Below are 13,379 nucleotides of genomic sequence, written 5' to 3'. Positions count from 1 at the left end.
CCCACAGTCCGTGCCAGGCTCTTCATTAACCACAACACCACGCACAACCTTCACTTGCATTTGACGCATATCCTTGTCAGTTTACACACGAGTGCCAAAACCACCCAAAATCCATGTTAATATTTTTGTTGCTTAATCCTACACTGATTGGTTTTCAAAATAAAACTTTCTGAGCCAACTTTGTAATGGAAAATGTATTACATTGATAAAGATTTGTGTTGGTGCACTGTTTTTTTGTAAACAAAGTTAATTTTGCTCAGATTTTTGTTCGCTTCATTGTTATACTTTTATGTATTTTAATCACTTTTGTCGTTTCAGTGACCCGGGTCACTTTTGCAAACGATGCCCTCGAGTTCTCACCCTGGTCACTGGAAACAATCTTGAACTTTGACCCGAACGCCACTCCCTGGCAACAACGCGGCGCCACCTCGACCCGGCCAACCCCCCCCCCCCCCCAGCACCGCACGGCGAACCGCGGACAACCAGTGCCACCGCCGGTACCACCAGCGCCCTGCTTTACCGTGAACGAGTACTGCTGACGCGTCTCCCTGTCCAGCGGCTGCAGCAGGATGAGGAACCGCGTGATGCCGGAGCTTGTCACCCCGAACACGGCACTGGCGCCTTGTAGCGACACCTGCAGCTGTGGGTCCTTTGTCTGCCGTGACGCAGCACAGCGCAGCGCAAGGAAATTGCTCGCGTCATTGCGGAGAATACAAGTGATGAATATAAATAAACAGAGACAACTCGCCTCCTTCACACATAGGTCTGTCTGCACATACAAAATATTTAAGATTTACACATCCCATATATGTATGTTGAAGTTATTTCGCACCATATGCAGCCAACCATGCTAATCGGAGGTACGGGGGAAGGACAACAAACTAAACATAAAAATAAGTTTTACACAAATTAGTTTTCAATTTAGATTTAAAAGTGCATAGCTCCAGTGGCTTCCTAATATCGCAAGGAAGAGCGTTCCAGACGGACGCAGAAGTGCATCTGAAAGCTGCTCAGTCTTTAGGGAGTGCATCATTTCAGCAGCATTGGTTCAATACATGCAATCTCTGGACCAGTTTCAACGTTCATTGACTTGGTACGATAATCAACGTATAAGAAGCTTAATAAGAAACTTAATCTATAAGTTATATATTTCAAACATGTGTCCACATGTTCATTATTTGTCTGCTATGTGTGTGTCAATCGGCACCATGGACACCCTTGAAAATTTGATGTTCTATATCGGGGGAATTGTCCAGGTGAAATATTTAAATGAACAAAAATCAAATGTGGAGTGCTGCAGGGCTGACTGCAACCGTGGCAGGTGGCACAGCAACAAGTTGAGGCGGGCCCTGGTGGCCGCATCCTTCTCATCTCATCTGCCCCTGACTCACCTCTTTAACATCGGCGTCCAGAGCCACGATGCTCAGAGGGCTGTCCAGCTGGAGGGTGCTAGAGATGGTGGTGCCCACGGAGGCGGACTCGAGGATGTAGCCTTGATACATGGTCCTCTCAAAGTACGGAGCTTGGTTGTTCTCGTTCAGGATCTCAATGTGCAGCGCAGCGTAGGCTGGCAGTGGGTGCCCATTATCCTGCTCAGCCTGGACGCAACGCAAAGGGTACGAATAAACAAGAAAACAATTCACCTTCGCACGTTTGTCCCTCCGCAGAAATAAATACGTGTTTTTAGACATCCCACATGGCCTTCTGCGAGTGCATAATTTCAGCAGCACTAGTTCAGTACATGAAAATCTCTGGACTTGCTTTAAAATTAAGTCTCATCAGCGGTCAGGTTTGCTTGAATCAATGTTCGTAAACTGCCACATTTCTACAGGAAAGTATCTTCTCTGTTAGATATAAGTCCGAGTTCAATGCAAAGCTACATGCAGTCATACACAACACAAACTAATCATGCATGTTATTGTACAGAATATAAGTAACAAAATAAATAAGCGGACAATTATCCTCTGAAAATACAAGTGTGACATGGGGAAGCCTTCATCCAGCCGTAGATAGAACATGGCAGAATATTAAGTGCAAATTACAAAGCCAAGCAGTCCACCTCTCTTCGCCTCAGTCTCATGGAAAAATGTGTTTCGCATTCACACTACGATGCGGAGGTGCACACATGTACACACACCTACCTTCAGCACAAGATCAAACTGCGGGAACATGTCACGGTTTACTGGCTGCAAAAGTTGCAGTTCAGCTGTTTTCCCGTTCAGATAAAAGTAATCAGAATAGTTCCCAGGGTCGCCTGAAAAAAACAGACAAATGCTAGGAATTGATACCCATATCACACGAGAACGCATGGTGATTTGGGTGGCTATATAATGCATCATCATTTCATAACACGAAAAACACATCTGGCCTGGGGTATCAGCCCATTGAACGAGTGGCTCGCAATCGGAAGGTTGCAAGTTAAATTCCTGGCTGGGGGTTGACGCAGCCCTTCATCCTCCCAGGGTCGATAAAATGCATCCCACTTTGTGGGGAAGTCAGCAGTGGTTATCCTATGGATAGACTCATCACCACCATAGGAAATATGGAATTCCCTCCACTGGCTCAGGGATGAAAACAGGAGATAAGCACCACCTCAGTACTCTTATTCTAATATACTGCACTGTCATTCTCACAGCGCAAACACCACAGATGTCAATAGTCTCACACCTGAATGCCAGAGCAACCATAAAAAAAACATTTAAAACCGAACGCGAGGGTTATCAAATAGCCAATGCCTTCAACTTATATGTAAAAAATGTTGCATAGAAATAACAACAATGTGTGGCATAATGAGAAAAAATATCACACTTTTTATTCAATGATATCTTTATTTAATCAGGTAAGGCCCGCTGAGTTATATGGCTCTTTTTCGGGAAAGCCCAATGAAGTGGCTTATCACGTGCAAATTTATAGCAGCCAAATACTCTCAACGCATTTGCACCTAATGCATTGTTATTGTCTAGAATTTCTGACCAATAGCAGCTGTGGAACATTGGCACTGATGCCATCAGCACGATGCACAGTGACTGATGCCATTACAGCCAGAGGTTGGAGTGACAATGGACATTCACCATCATGTGATAGTTTGTATGGTAAACCACGGGTTGATTTTAGCATTGGTTAAACACAGAATAAGAACTGGGATTTTTTTTTTAAGACAGAATCTTCTGTTATTTCATGCATTCGGTAAAATACAAAAGGGACATTACATACAATACAAAAGGAGGCCCCTCTCCCTTTCAAATGGGACTCATCCTGGTTTCCCGAGTTCTCACCTGGTTTGACAAAGTCAACTTGATAACCTGAATTGAAGGCGAGGCAGGTAATGATTCATCTCCAACAACCCTCAATTTGAATCTCACCATTTTCAATTAAGATTAAAATCACGACTATATATTGTCCTCTTTAGTACTGTCATATTTACGCTGTGCTGTCCTTTATCATGTGAAACACAAATACAATGTGGACCCATGTCTATCAAAGAGGGTCCTTGCTAATAAACATCTGGCAATCCACAGTTTAAGAAAGCTCGACTCTGCTGATGAAACAATGAATGTCAAAACCAGTCCAGAGTTTCCTTGTGTTGAACCAACTATATGAGTATTCGTATTTTCTGCTTTTGCATTTTGCCTGGAGTATAGCTTCCATGTCCTGTCTGTCTCAATTGCCTAGTCTCGGTGGTTCAAATCATTCCAGTTTAAAAGGTCGTGGCCAATGCTGATAATGCCACATCTGACCATTAGTTTAAAAGGATTTACATTTAAAAAACATTTTTTTTACATTTGCTGAGTACAGGCCCAATGGCTCAAAATGTCAAGCGGTCAGCAACAAACAGCACTATCAATGGTGTAATAGATAAGATTGACACGTTTCTTGGATTAAAACAAGGTTATTGCAATGACGGCTTGGGAAAAAAAGACGATGGGAGATTGCATAGCATGGGTACGAATTGGCGTCGCGCTAACTAAACACGCACATTCGGAGAACCCGTCCAAACGCCACCATGGCAAACGGCCGACTTTACTGCCACATCGCCAGACTTTACACACAGCAGGCCACGCACCATGGGGACCACTGACACATTCCAAGTGACGGTGTGAGGCCATTGCATAGATAGCAGGCACAAGCAGAAGAAAAGAGAAATGTCTTCAAGCTGGACGTGGTGATGATAGTGGTGGTGGTGAATTCGTGAGCTTACATTTTATTTACGAAACATTTGATTGACACTCCTCATTGACAGGCGAGGTCTGCCCACGTGACAGCAGTGCTTGTTTACGGTGTCCTCTTTAATAAACATTCTGACAAGAGTGACAGAACGACATTGACGACTGAAAGGCGAGCCAGAAAATCCAAACTCGTCATTGTGTTTGCGCCCCCGTCGGATGAGCATCTGTTGGCTGAACTCACACTGAACAAACCACGGCCAAATCTTGCAGACTTCAGCCGCACTGGCTTCAAGTTGATACTGTTTGTCACTCTTCGTGGGCAGCAGTGGTGGAGCAGACGATGGTACTGCGCTACAAACCAGGTGACCTGGTTGACTGCAGGTATTGTGGTTAATGTGGTTAATGCAAACATGATTCAATGTAAAAAGGTGTCAGTTTTGTTGCCAGAAAAAAGGGTAAAAAACCTATTATCAGGTGACCTGAGTTTAATTCCTGGTCACAGTACAAATCAGTGGAAAATTATATTTGAATGGGTGCTGAGCCTCCCCAAGGTCGACTCAGCCTTAAAATAGCACCCAGAGTGTACACATCAGCGTGAGAAAGAAACAAAGGCGGCCCGGTGGCCACATCCCCTCGTGTGTCGCACCTACACAGTCTGTTCTTGCGAGCCCAAACCTACGCGTGCACTCACCGATTAGTATGGAGTAGATGATGCCAGGCCGGGCAGTGGGAGGCTGGATGTTTCTGTCTTGATCGATGGCTTCGATTGGTGGTGTGACATTAATTGGAATGACCAGAGTCTGGGAAAAAAAACAAAAGAATTACAAATGTTAGGGTTAGCAAATTCAGTGATCTCCCGCTGACTCAAATGAGCAGTGGAGCAGTGCTCATCTCCAGTTTACAGCCACGGTGAGCCAGTGGTGCAAAATGACACATTCGTATGGTAGGGGTGAATATCTCCATAGGATAACCAACACGTATTTCACCACGAAGTGGTACTCGTTTTATCCACCATAGGGATATGATGGGTCAAGTCAATGCCCAACCTGCATTTGAAATTCAAACCCTCCGATTGCGAGCCGCTCGCTCTACCACCACCTGGCCAGATAAATTAGAACAAATGTTACGTGAATGCATGAAAGATGATGATTTCAATCACAGGTGTTTTAAGATTACAACAGTTGGCATTGTTTGTAAGTTGCTGTTATGCTGAATGACTTTTAAACATTTTGTAAATAATTTAAGAAAATGTCTGTGTAATTTAAAAGGAGAGTGAGTGAGTTTATTGAAGAACTTAAAGTGCTCAGAAAACCACTAACACACAACAACATCTGTCATTCTCCACTAAGTGGCAGTCATGTTACCGCTCGGTGCTTGTGCCAGGCCAGGTGCACCTTAACACCATGTGAAGTATCGAAGGCTTACTGGCAGGAGGACATAGGACGGACCAAGGTGTTATGATGGATTGACTGAAATGACTGGCAGATGCACCACCTGTGCTCCTCACTGTACCAACTTGCTACATATTAGCCACCCGTCGCTCTGCTTGTTGTTGTGAAGATCACTCATCTGCCCTCCGCTGTTGTCAGAGGGCGACTACCTCCAACTGCCAAATAGCATTCTTCATTAACCTCCTCCGCAGAGACCGATCTTGAGACTCCTCATACCCATCATCGGCAAATCTAATCAGCTCCATATCCTTCCCTACCGCATCAGTCCACCTATTCTCTAGCCCATGCCGTGCCCATTTAGCCCCCTCTATCTGGCCAAACGGAAAATGTATGGGCATGTGGGCTACATGACCTAGCCAATGCAGCCTCGCCTGCCGGAGTAGCTCACTTATGGGGCCCTGACAAAATCTTTCAAGGTCCTGTGAGCTCTTCACACGATAGAGTCTGGTTAAACACAGGAGAGATCATAGGCAGGCCAGGCTGAATGTTTCCAACCAGTGCAGATGTTCTTTTAAAGGGCTTCACGTTTCGCAAGCATAGAGAAGAGAGGGCATATGTTTAGCTGATGAAAATGTAATGTGGCTCAACTGAATCGGTTTGAGATCTCCACTGCCAACCAGAGCTGGTCATAACCAAACTGCCCAGGTATGGAAACCTCTCCACACTCTGCACAGTTGCCCTATCACTCATGGGGAGTGGGCAAATCAGAGCATTTGATGATATAAAATACCCAGACCGGTGCGTTATTTTTCTGAGGCTGATAGTAAAGCCCCATTTCCTAGTAGCATACTCGAGGTTCAGCACAAGTCTCTAATTCATTCTCAGAGTGAGCAGCAATTACCAGATCATCAGCATACATAGCATGGTTGACCAATAACGAGTTATCTCTTGACCACACCCAGATACCGATCAGGCTCCCATTGTATCTATACTCGATGGAAATTCCCAAGTTACAGTAATAGAAAGCATCTTGAACTATGTGGTCAAAGAAGATGTTAAATAGTGTCGGGGTCAGAAAAGACCGTTGTCACACACCAAGGCAAACAGGGAATGGCTCTGACTCCTGGTCACGCAGCTTTACCCAGACCTGCTCACCATCATGAAGATCCTGAATGATTGTGAGTAGACGGTCAGAGACCCCAAAAGCACGAAAAATGACGCAAAGATAACTCACAGCCCTGCCCTAATAATAGTATGAAAGGCCTTGGACCAATTCAATAAAGCAGAGATGCAGGTCCTGTTGAAATTTCCTACACCTCAGTAAGCCTGTGTACCTGTTCCATACTAGATTTAATTATTTTGATGGAGTGATTTGTGATCACGTGCTGCTGAGGCGGTTTCCATCTCCGTGTCAGCAGAAATGGACCTCATCGATGTAAATCTTGGCTACCGCAATACTCACTGGCCTGGCGAGCTCCGGGATGGCAGCAAAGTACTTGACGGGCCGACAGTCGCGAGACACGCTGATGGGAATGCACGGCAAGAACATCGGGCCCAGATCGTCTCCGTCCAGAACTTCGATGCTCAGCGTGGTTGTGCTGCTCTTCCGCTCGGCCACATTGGGACATCGATCCTGGTGAATGCAAGCGGTTATAAATGGCGGTTATTTTTCCCACTGCCAAGAAAGACGACATTACTATATATCATAGTCACACAGCATTAGCAATCTCGTGTATTTTAAAACAACAAAATAATCGGTGGCGTCGCTGTTGAAAGTACGAGAAACAAAACATGAATTAGCATAATAATTCATATCCTTTGCACACATCTGTCCTTCCATGTAAAAAATAAAAATGTGTTTTTCACATCCCAAAAGCCACACCGATATCTGGGAGTGCATCATTTCAGCAGCATCGGTTCAGCACAAGCAAAGCCTGGACCAGCATTGACGCTCGGTGTCTCATCTCTTGTGCTTCACACAATGCTGCTGACATCAACGTGGGGGTTATTAATAATATGAACAGACAAGAATACCTGTCAGGTACAGATGTAGGTGAAGTGACCCATGTATCGCATAGTACACTCACACTGGCCTGGACGATGACAGAATACTTCTGGAAGTCCTCATAGTTGAGTCTCTCGCGGAGGATCACAGCACCAGTGAGTGTCAGCGGAATATCAAACGTGTTGTTGGAGCGCTGCAGAGAATCAACACGGCAAAGGACCCTCCAGGTGTTTATCAGTTACTTGACACAACTCTTAGCTCCTTCTGGGAGACAGTACTCAACATGCGTTTGTTATGGCGGGCCCCTGAATGAAGACCACTGATCGTGCTCCACACACTCAGACACTCACCAATCACTACATTCACCTACTACCCATCAAACACTTACAGCTCATTTACCAAATGCTCGCCACACACCAGACAATCACAATTAATCTAAAACTTCTTCTCACCAGATACCAAATAATCACCAGGCACTCACCATAATCACTGTGAACTCACCACAATCAACATCCACTTACAACTCAAATTCTACTTTCTGATGGTGAGAGGCTCGCTCTACCGTGGAGTGGCCTGGCTGGCATCTCCACAGCAGAGTACAGGATTCCCTCGTTTTTCGTGAGTGATACGTTCCGGAGATGCTCATGAATAGCAAATTTCACGGATGATGATATTGGCCTACGAAAATCTAACCTTTCAATTAATTACCTTGAATGAATCCATAAATCATCTATTACATACACGACAATTTTCCTTTAATTTTTTTTATAATAAACATAAAGTAAATAAAAATGTGTGTAGTGACTGACTCAGAGACACTAAGAGTAGGAGGCACTCTGTTTATTAACAGCCTCAACAGTTCACACTTGTAACTACAGCTCCCAGTCAGGACAGCTGGCAGACTGCCTGACTGACGACGCCGAGATGGTGAAGACGGCGACGGAGACTCCAGCAGCACGACAATCCCACTCCAAATGACAGCCCTGAGCTCTCGCTCAGAGCCTCCTTTTATGCTCCCAGCGTGGTCTCGCTCTGCTCCGGCCACGCCCTCTTTCTAGAACCTACTAGCGGGTTCCCGGGCTTCCCTCACGTGCCCCTTCTGTAACCTTCCCCCTATATCCCTCTGTCTGGTCTATCACGTGACCTGCTGTCAGTCAGGGCTGCTGCAACTGCAGATCCCCTTCCCTGCCAGCAACAAGCGCTATGCTGCTAAGTGACCGATTCTATGTCACTACATTTGTTTGAAAGTATTAAATAATACTTTATTTCATTGCTCTCTCGCATCACATTCTCTCTCATTGCTTTATCTCATCACTTTTTTTCTCCTCTCTCTCTCTCCTCGAGGTAGTCGTGCAGGGTTCTCTACGCGATTCGCAGATAGCCAAAATCGCGGATAGCAAGTTTGTGAATGACAAGGGAATACCGCGCGCGGCGTAGCACGGCACGAGGGGCGAGTGTGCAAAGCGGCCCTCACCGGATCGCGGGGGTTGTAAAGGATGGAGTACTCGATTTGCCCATTCGCTCCATCATCAATATCCACTGCTCCAAGCGTGGCAAAGCCAGTGAAGATTGTGGTACCTACGGGAGCCAGCTGAACAACAACACCGTCACCATTATGAAATTAGACTAAATCGTGTTAGTATAATAATCGTGTTTTTTTTCATATACATTGCTTGAATGCCTCAGAAACTCAAAGTGCCTTCATCACGTGTCATCTCAAACATCCGGAGGGCACCTCCAGCGGCAGCTGACCCTGTGAGGCACAATCTGGGCAGTAGGGAGCGATTATACCTTTGTGTAATCCCCCTTGAGTAATTTGCAGGTAATTTTTCAAATATACAACATTTGGACCATGACTCCAGCACACCATAAGCTACTATTTTCAATTACTTCATGCAATAGTTCACACCTACTGTGAAGCACAGTGTGTATTTCATGATGAATTCACCCAGAGTATTAACCAGGGCGGCCTGCCATATTCAAACAACTAACTACTGAGCACGCTACTCCTGGGCCATGTTGCATCACCATATCTACTTCCTGTTACTCTGCAAACTTAAATCGATTTAGGTGTCAAACATTCTTTTTTTAACAGTTGCTCAGCAAAATGTCATACAGCCAGCGGCAAACAGCACTTTTAAAGATGTGATAGATAAGCGTTAACACATTTGTTGAATTGAGCAAGGTAATGGGTTTGAGATTTCTTGTAAATAATTCCTACCCTGAAATGTCCTGTAACTGCTGCCACTACTGACAGTCTTGGGCTGTGGTCGTCCTTGTAAAAGAACTGCTAAGCTGCATGGGGTCTCGCAGGGCTGACACAGAGTCCGAGTCTGAGTTATAGGAGCTTGGGGAAAAGAGACGATGAGATGGAATTCCAAAGTGGAGCAGTGTGAGGGAAGAAGCAGAGAGAGAAGTGTTTTGACCTGCAGTGTGGGGAGTGGATGAGTGAGTGAGTAGATGAGTGAATGGCTGAGTGTGTGAGTGAGTGAATGGCTGAGTGCATGAGTGGGTAAATGGGTGGGTGAGTGGGTGAGTGAGTGGGTGGCTGAGAGAGTGGGTGAGTGCAAGGGTGAGTATGTTGTTGCGACCTGCAGTGTGATGGTTGAACAGTGTGGATGAGACGAAACAGCCAGTGTCTGGTAGACCAACTTCTCAGCATGGGAGGAGTAATCAAGGAGCGAAGTTCACGGGAACAGTTACCATGACTCTAGTAGCGATAAAAGAGGCACAATGAGGCGACCGACTGCCAGTGGGCGAGTGGCCGCAGCGAATCGGTGAGTGCTGGCTCATCAATCACCCTGACTGCTTGCTGCTGCGTTCTATCAGGTGTGACAGGATGAGGGAAACTGTTATTTGTAGGCGCCGCAAGGGTGGGGGGTGCCAAGTGAAAATGGTTCATGGACAGATTTATTTATTTTGAAACCTAGTATTTTAAATATTCTATATAAATGCGCCGCATGTAGCTTGTCATAACCGAATAGATTTTGACCGCAGCTTCACTGTGAACGCAGATTGCCCCGCATGCCCCGGTGTGTGGCCTCGCGTACCCCGGCACACAGCACTCACTTCCTTGCTTTTCAAAGCTTCCTACCACTTCCCAGTTGTAAAATGCAATGCCAGACAAAATTGCTACTTTGTGGCTCAAAAAAAATCGCATTTCTATTGTGTATCGTATAAGCAGCAATGGATTCACGTGTTAATTAATACCAATGAAGCTTGTGAAACCTTCTGGTTGTTATTAAATTGCATTGCCGATGGTGCACGTTTATTACGCTGTAAAGAACGTATTCTGAATAATTCGGTGATTCATACTTTTGTTATTCGTGGAATCGTGGCCATTCTACAATCACGAAAAATATCATCACCATTTACACATACAAAATAAATTTTAATACAATTCCTGGTAATTACGTATATGTGTATTACACAATGCACAAGCCATATACTCATATATAGTTTTGCAACAACTAAAACATTCCCTGAAATATTAAATCTATCTTAGTTTTAAATGTATTTATTAAAAACAGTAAACTTTTTTGTGACGCAGATATCTGTCAAAACGAAAGCACCACATGACACACACATGTCTTACTAACACCAAGTTGATGAGAGGCAGAACACGTGATATCTCTCTCTGAGTTGTGACCTTAGTGACCTCAGTTGAGCTTTGCAGCTGGAGGGGAAGCGTGGATAGCGGTGGTCTTTATTGTGGGGGGGGGGGGACCGGCTGAGAACCTTTGTTGTCCTTCCCCCGCACCTGCCATTAGCACGGTTGGCTACGTACAGTGCGAAAGAAGTTCAACACACATACATACTGCCGTACAAATGGGTGGCCGGCATGGACCCATGCTGCTTTGAACACGAGTCCCCCCGGGGTAACGGCCAGAGGCCAGGTGCTGCTACCACTTTCCGTGCCAGAGCACGCGCGTGCGTTCTTAACGGACCTCGTTGACGCTCATGTTGTAAGACCGCTGCTGGAAGATGGGCGGATTGTCGTTGATGTCGCGCACCAGGATTTTAACCTCGTGGTTGATCGTGCTCCCCACGTTCAGGTTCTGGCACTGGACGATCACCGTCAGTGATTGGATGCTGATTGGCGGCTGCGAACAAAGGACACGCGGAGGTTGCGGCGTTGATGAGATTGGCACATCAATATACACGGTTGAATTTCAAAATTAACTGGTAAATAATTCATGCTTCCCTTGAATGTTCATATCGACAACAAAGTAAAATTGCATTATAACCCATGTATGAGGTAGTTTGTTCAATCCCACTGGAAAAATGTCTTTTCATTATTATTATTATTCACCATAAACATGCTAGCAAAATGCTAGAATGGTAATCAATGAGAGTTCGATGTATTTTTTGTACGTGAAATCTCTCTTGTATTTCACCTGAACTGCTCTTATCTGAAATCCCAGCATCTGTGCTTCTGTTCTCTGTGGCCCTGAGTCGATCGAGGAAGACTCCTGTTATCCACAGTTCGAACCTTCCCTTGTTCGGCGCAGAATTTTAAACAAAGTAGAGTCACGCGGCATTGGCCCACTGGAATGGAAATATCTATATCCAAGCACGGACAATCCATCCGGTGCAAAAACTGATATAATCGCTCCATCTCCTTGGGGGGCAATCCTCTCGGACACGTTCCATTCCCCGGCTGCCACTCCGTTATTATTTTTTGTTGATCGGACATCGTCGTCCCTTCTAGCCGTGACGCATACTGCCCAATCCCACTCACTTTTATAAATAACTCGGGCGATGTCATTAACCTGCGTGTGTTCCCTGACCATCTGTTCCTCTTTCATTCTCGTCAATGCCATTCCGAGCATGCACGTCGCCACGCTTCATCGGGCACTTTTAAGTCTTTGGGCACTTTTAAGTTTTTGGTCGATATTTTTAGCTGAACATCATGATTTTTGAACCATGTCAAAGCGGGCAGTGCGCACGATCTAAGATTTAATTAAAAGTATATAAACAGAAGCGTCGAGGCATCCGGCTGGGTGGCTCAACAGCAGAGCGAGCGTCTCATGGGCGGAAGGCTGCGAGTTTTAGGGGTTGATTCAGCCCATTGTGCCTTTGTGGTCGATAAAAGGAGTAACAATTTGTGGGAAAATCAACAGCGGTTGTCCTATAGAGACACTTGCCCCATCGTGTGCTTATTTGAGCAAGAAATCACTTAGAATCTTTTTTTACGGAGGCATATGTGTTTCTCTAAATAACCATTCTATTTGAGCGCTGTTCTGCGAGACGTTACTCACATCGCGATCGAAAATACGGCCAGCGGTGTTGAGGTAGAGTCGTTGTAAGGCCGGATCCAAGCGAACCCACTGGTTTTCATTCAACAGCAGCGCGAGGCTGATGGTAGGACTAGGCCCAGACGATATGCCCTTGATGTGCATGCTGTCCACCAGGACAGTACCTGCAAATATAATACAATTAACCTTATACACACTTCTATTCGTGAAAATATTTCACCTGGAAAATCCCTCTAAATGGAACATCTCATTTGGAAGAAAGTCCAGTGTGACACATACACATAGCAGCCACGTAATGACACGAGCACACACGTTTAAAATCTATAATTGGATTTGAAGGCTTTGATTAATCGCATTTGGGCTCCGCAAGCCACTGATCAATGTGTGAATCTTGTATAGTCCACACCTGTCAGGATGGGACCTTGATTCATGTTGCGTGAATTTCTCATGGTGGCAAGTTGGTAACTCCCTCGCTTGGAATGCGGGAGGACGTGGGTTCGATCCCGACGCTGACGCCTGTATATTTGTAGTTTGCGCATTCTCTCTGTGGTCGCGTGGA

The 13,379-nt window shown here is 45.4% G+C and overlaps 1 protein-coding gene across 5 annotated transcripts in view; it reads right to left on the bottom strand.

Moving 5' to 3' along the window:
• PCDH15 (protocadherin related 15) overlaps positions 1 to 13,379 on the bottom strand; it is a 120,109-nt gene that overhangs the window by 52,314 nt on the left and 54,416 nt on the right. For all 5 annotated transcript variants that reach the window (XM_078859805.1, XM_078859804.1, XM_078859807.1 and 2 more), the window contains 9 exons: positions 12,824 to 12,984; positions 11,510 to 11,665; positions 9,037 to 9,153; positions 7,645 to 7,755; positions 7,020 to 7,190; positions 4,858 to 4,966; positions 2,142 to 2,254; positions 1,392 to 1,598; positions 521 to 655 (listed from right to left, as the gene is read on the bottom strand). In XM_078859805.1, coding sequence (XP_078715931.1) covers positions 521 to 655; positions 1,392 to 1,598; positions 2,142 to 2,254; positions 4,858 to 4,966; positions 7,020 to 7,190; positions 7,645 to 7,755; positions 9,037 to 9,153; positions 11,510 to 11,665; positions 12,824 to 12,984 — 1,280 coding nt within the window. The remainder of the gene's footprint in view (positions 1 to 520; positions 656 to 1,391; positions 1,599 to 2,141; positions 2,255 to 4,857; positions 4,967 to 7,019; positions 7,191 to 7,644; positions 7,756 to 9,036; positions 9,154 to 11,509; positions 11,666 to 12,823; positions 12,985 to 13,379) is intronic.

This window comes from Lampetra fluviatilis, chromosome 9, assembly GCF_964198595.1.
Source record: "Lampetra fluviatilis chromosome 9, kcLamFluv1.1, whole genome shotgun sequence".
Lineage (NCBI taxonomy): Eukaryota > Metazoa > Chordata > Hyperoartia > Petromyzontiformes > Petromyzontidae > Lampetra > Lampetra fluviatilis.
Note: the sequence above shows the minus strand (reverse complement) of the source record. Positions and strands in the feature narration are given on the sequence as shown.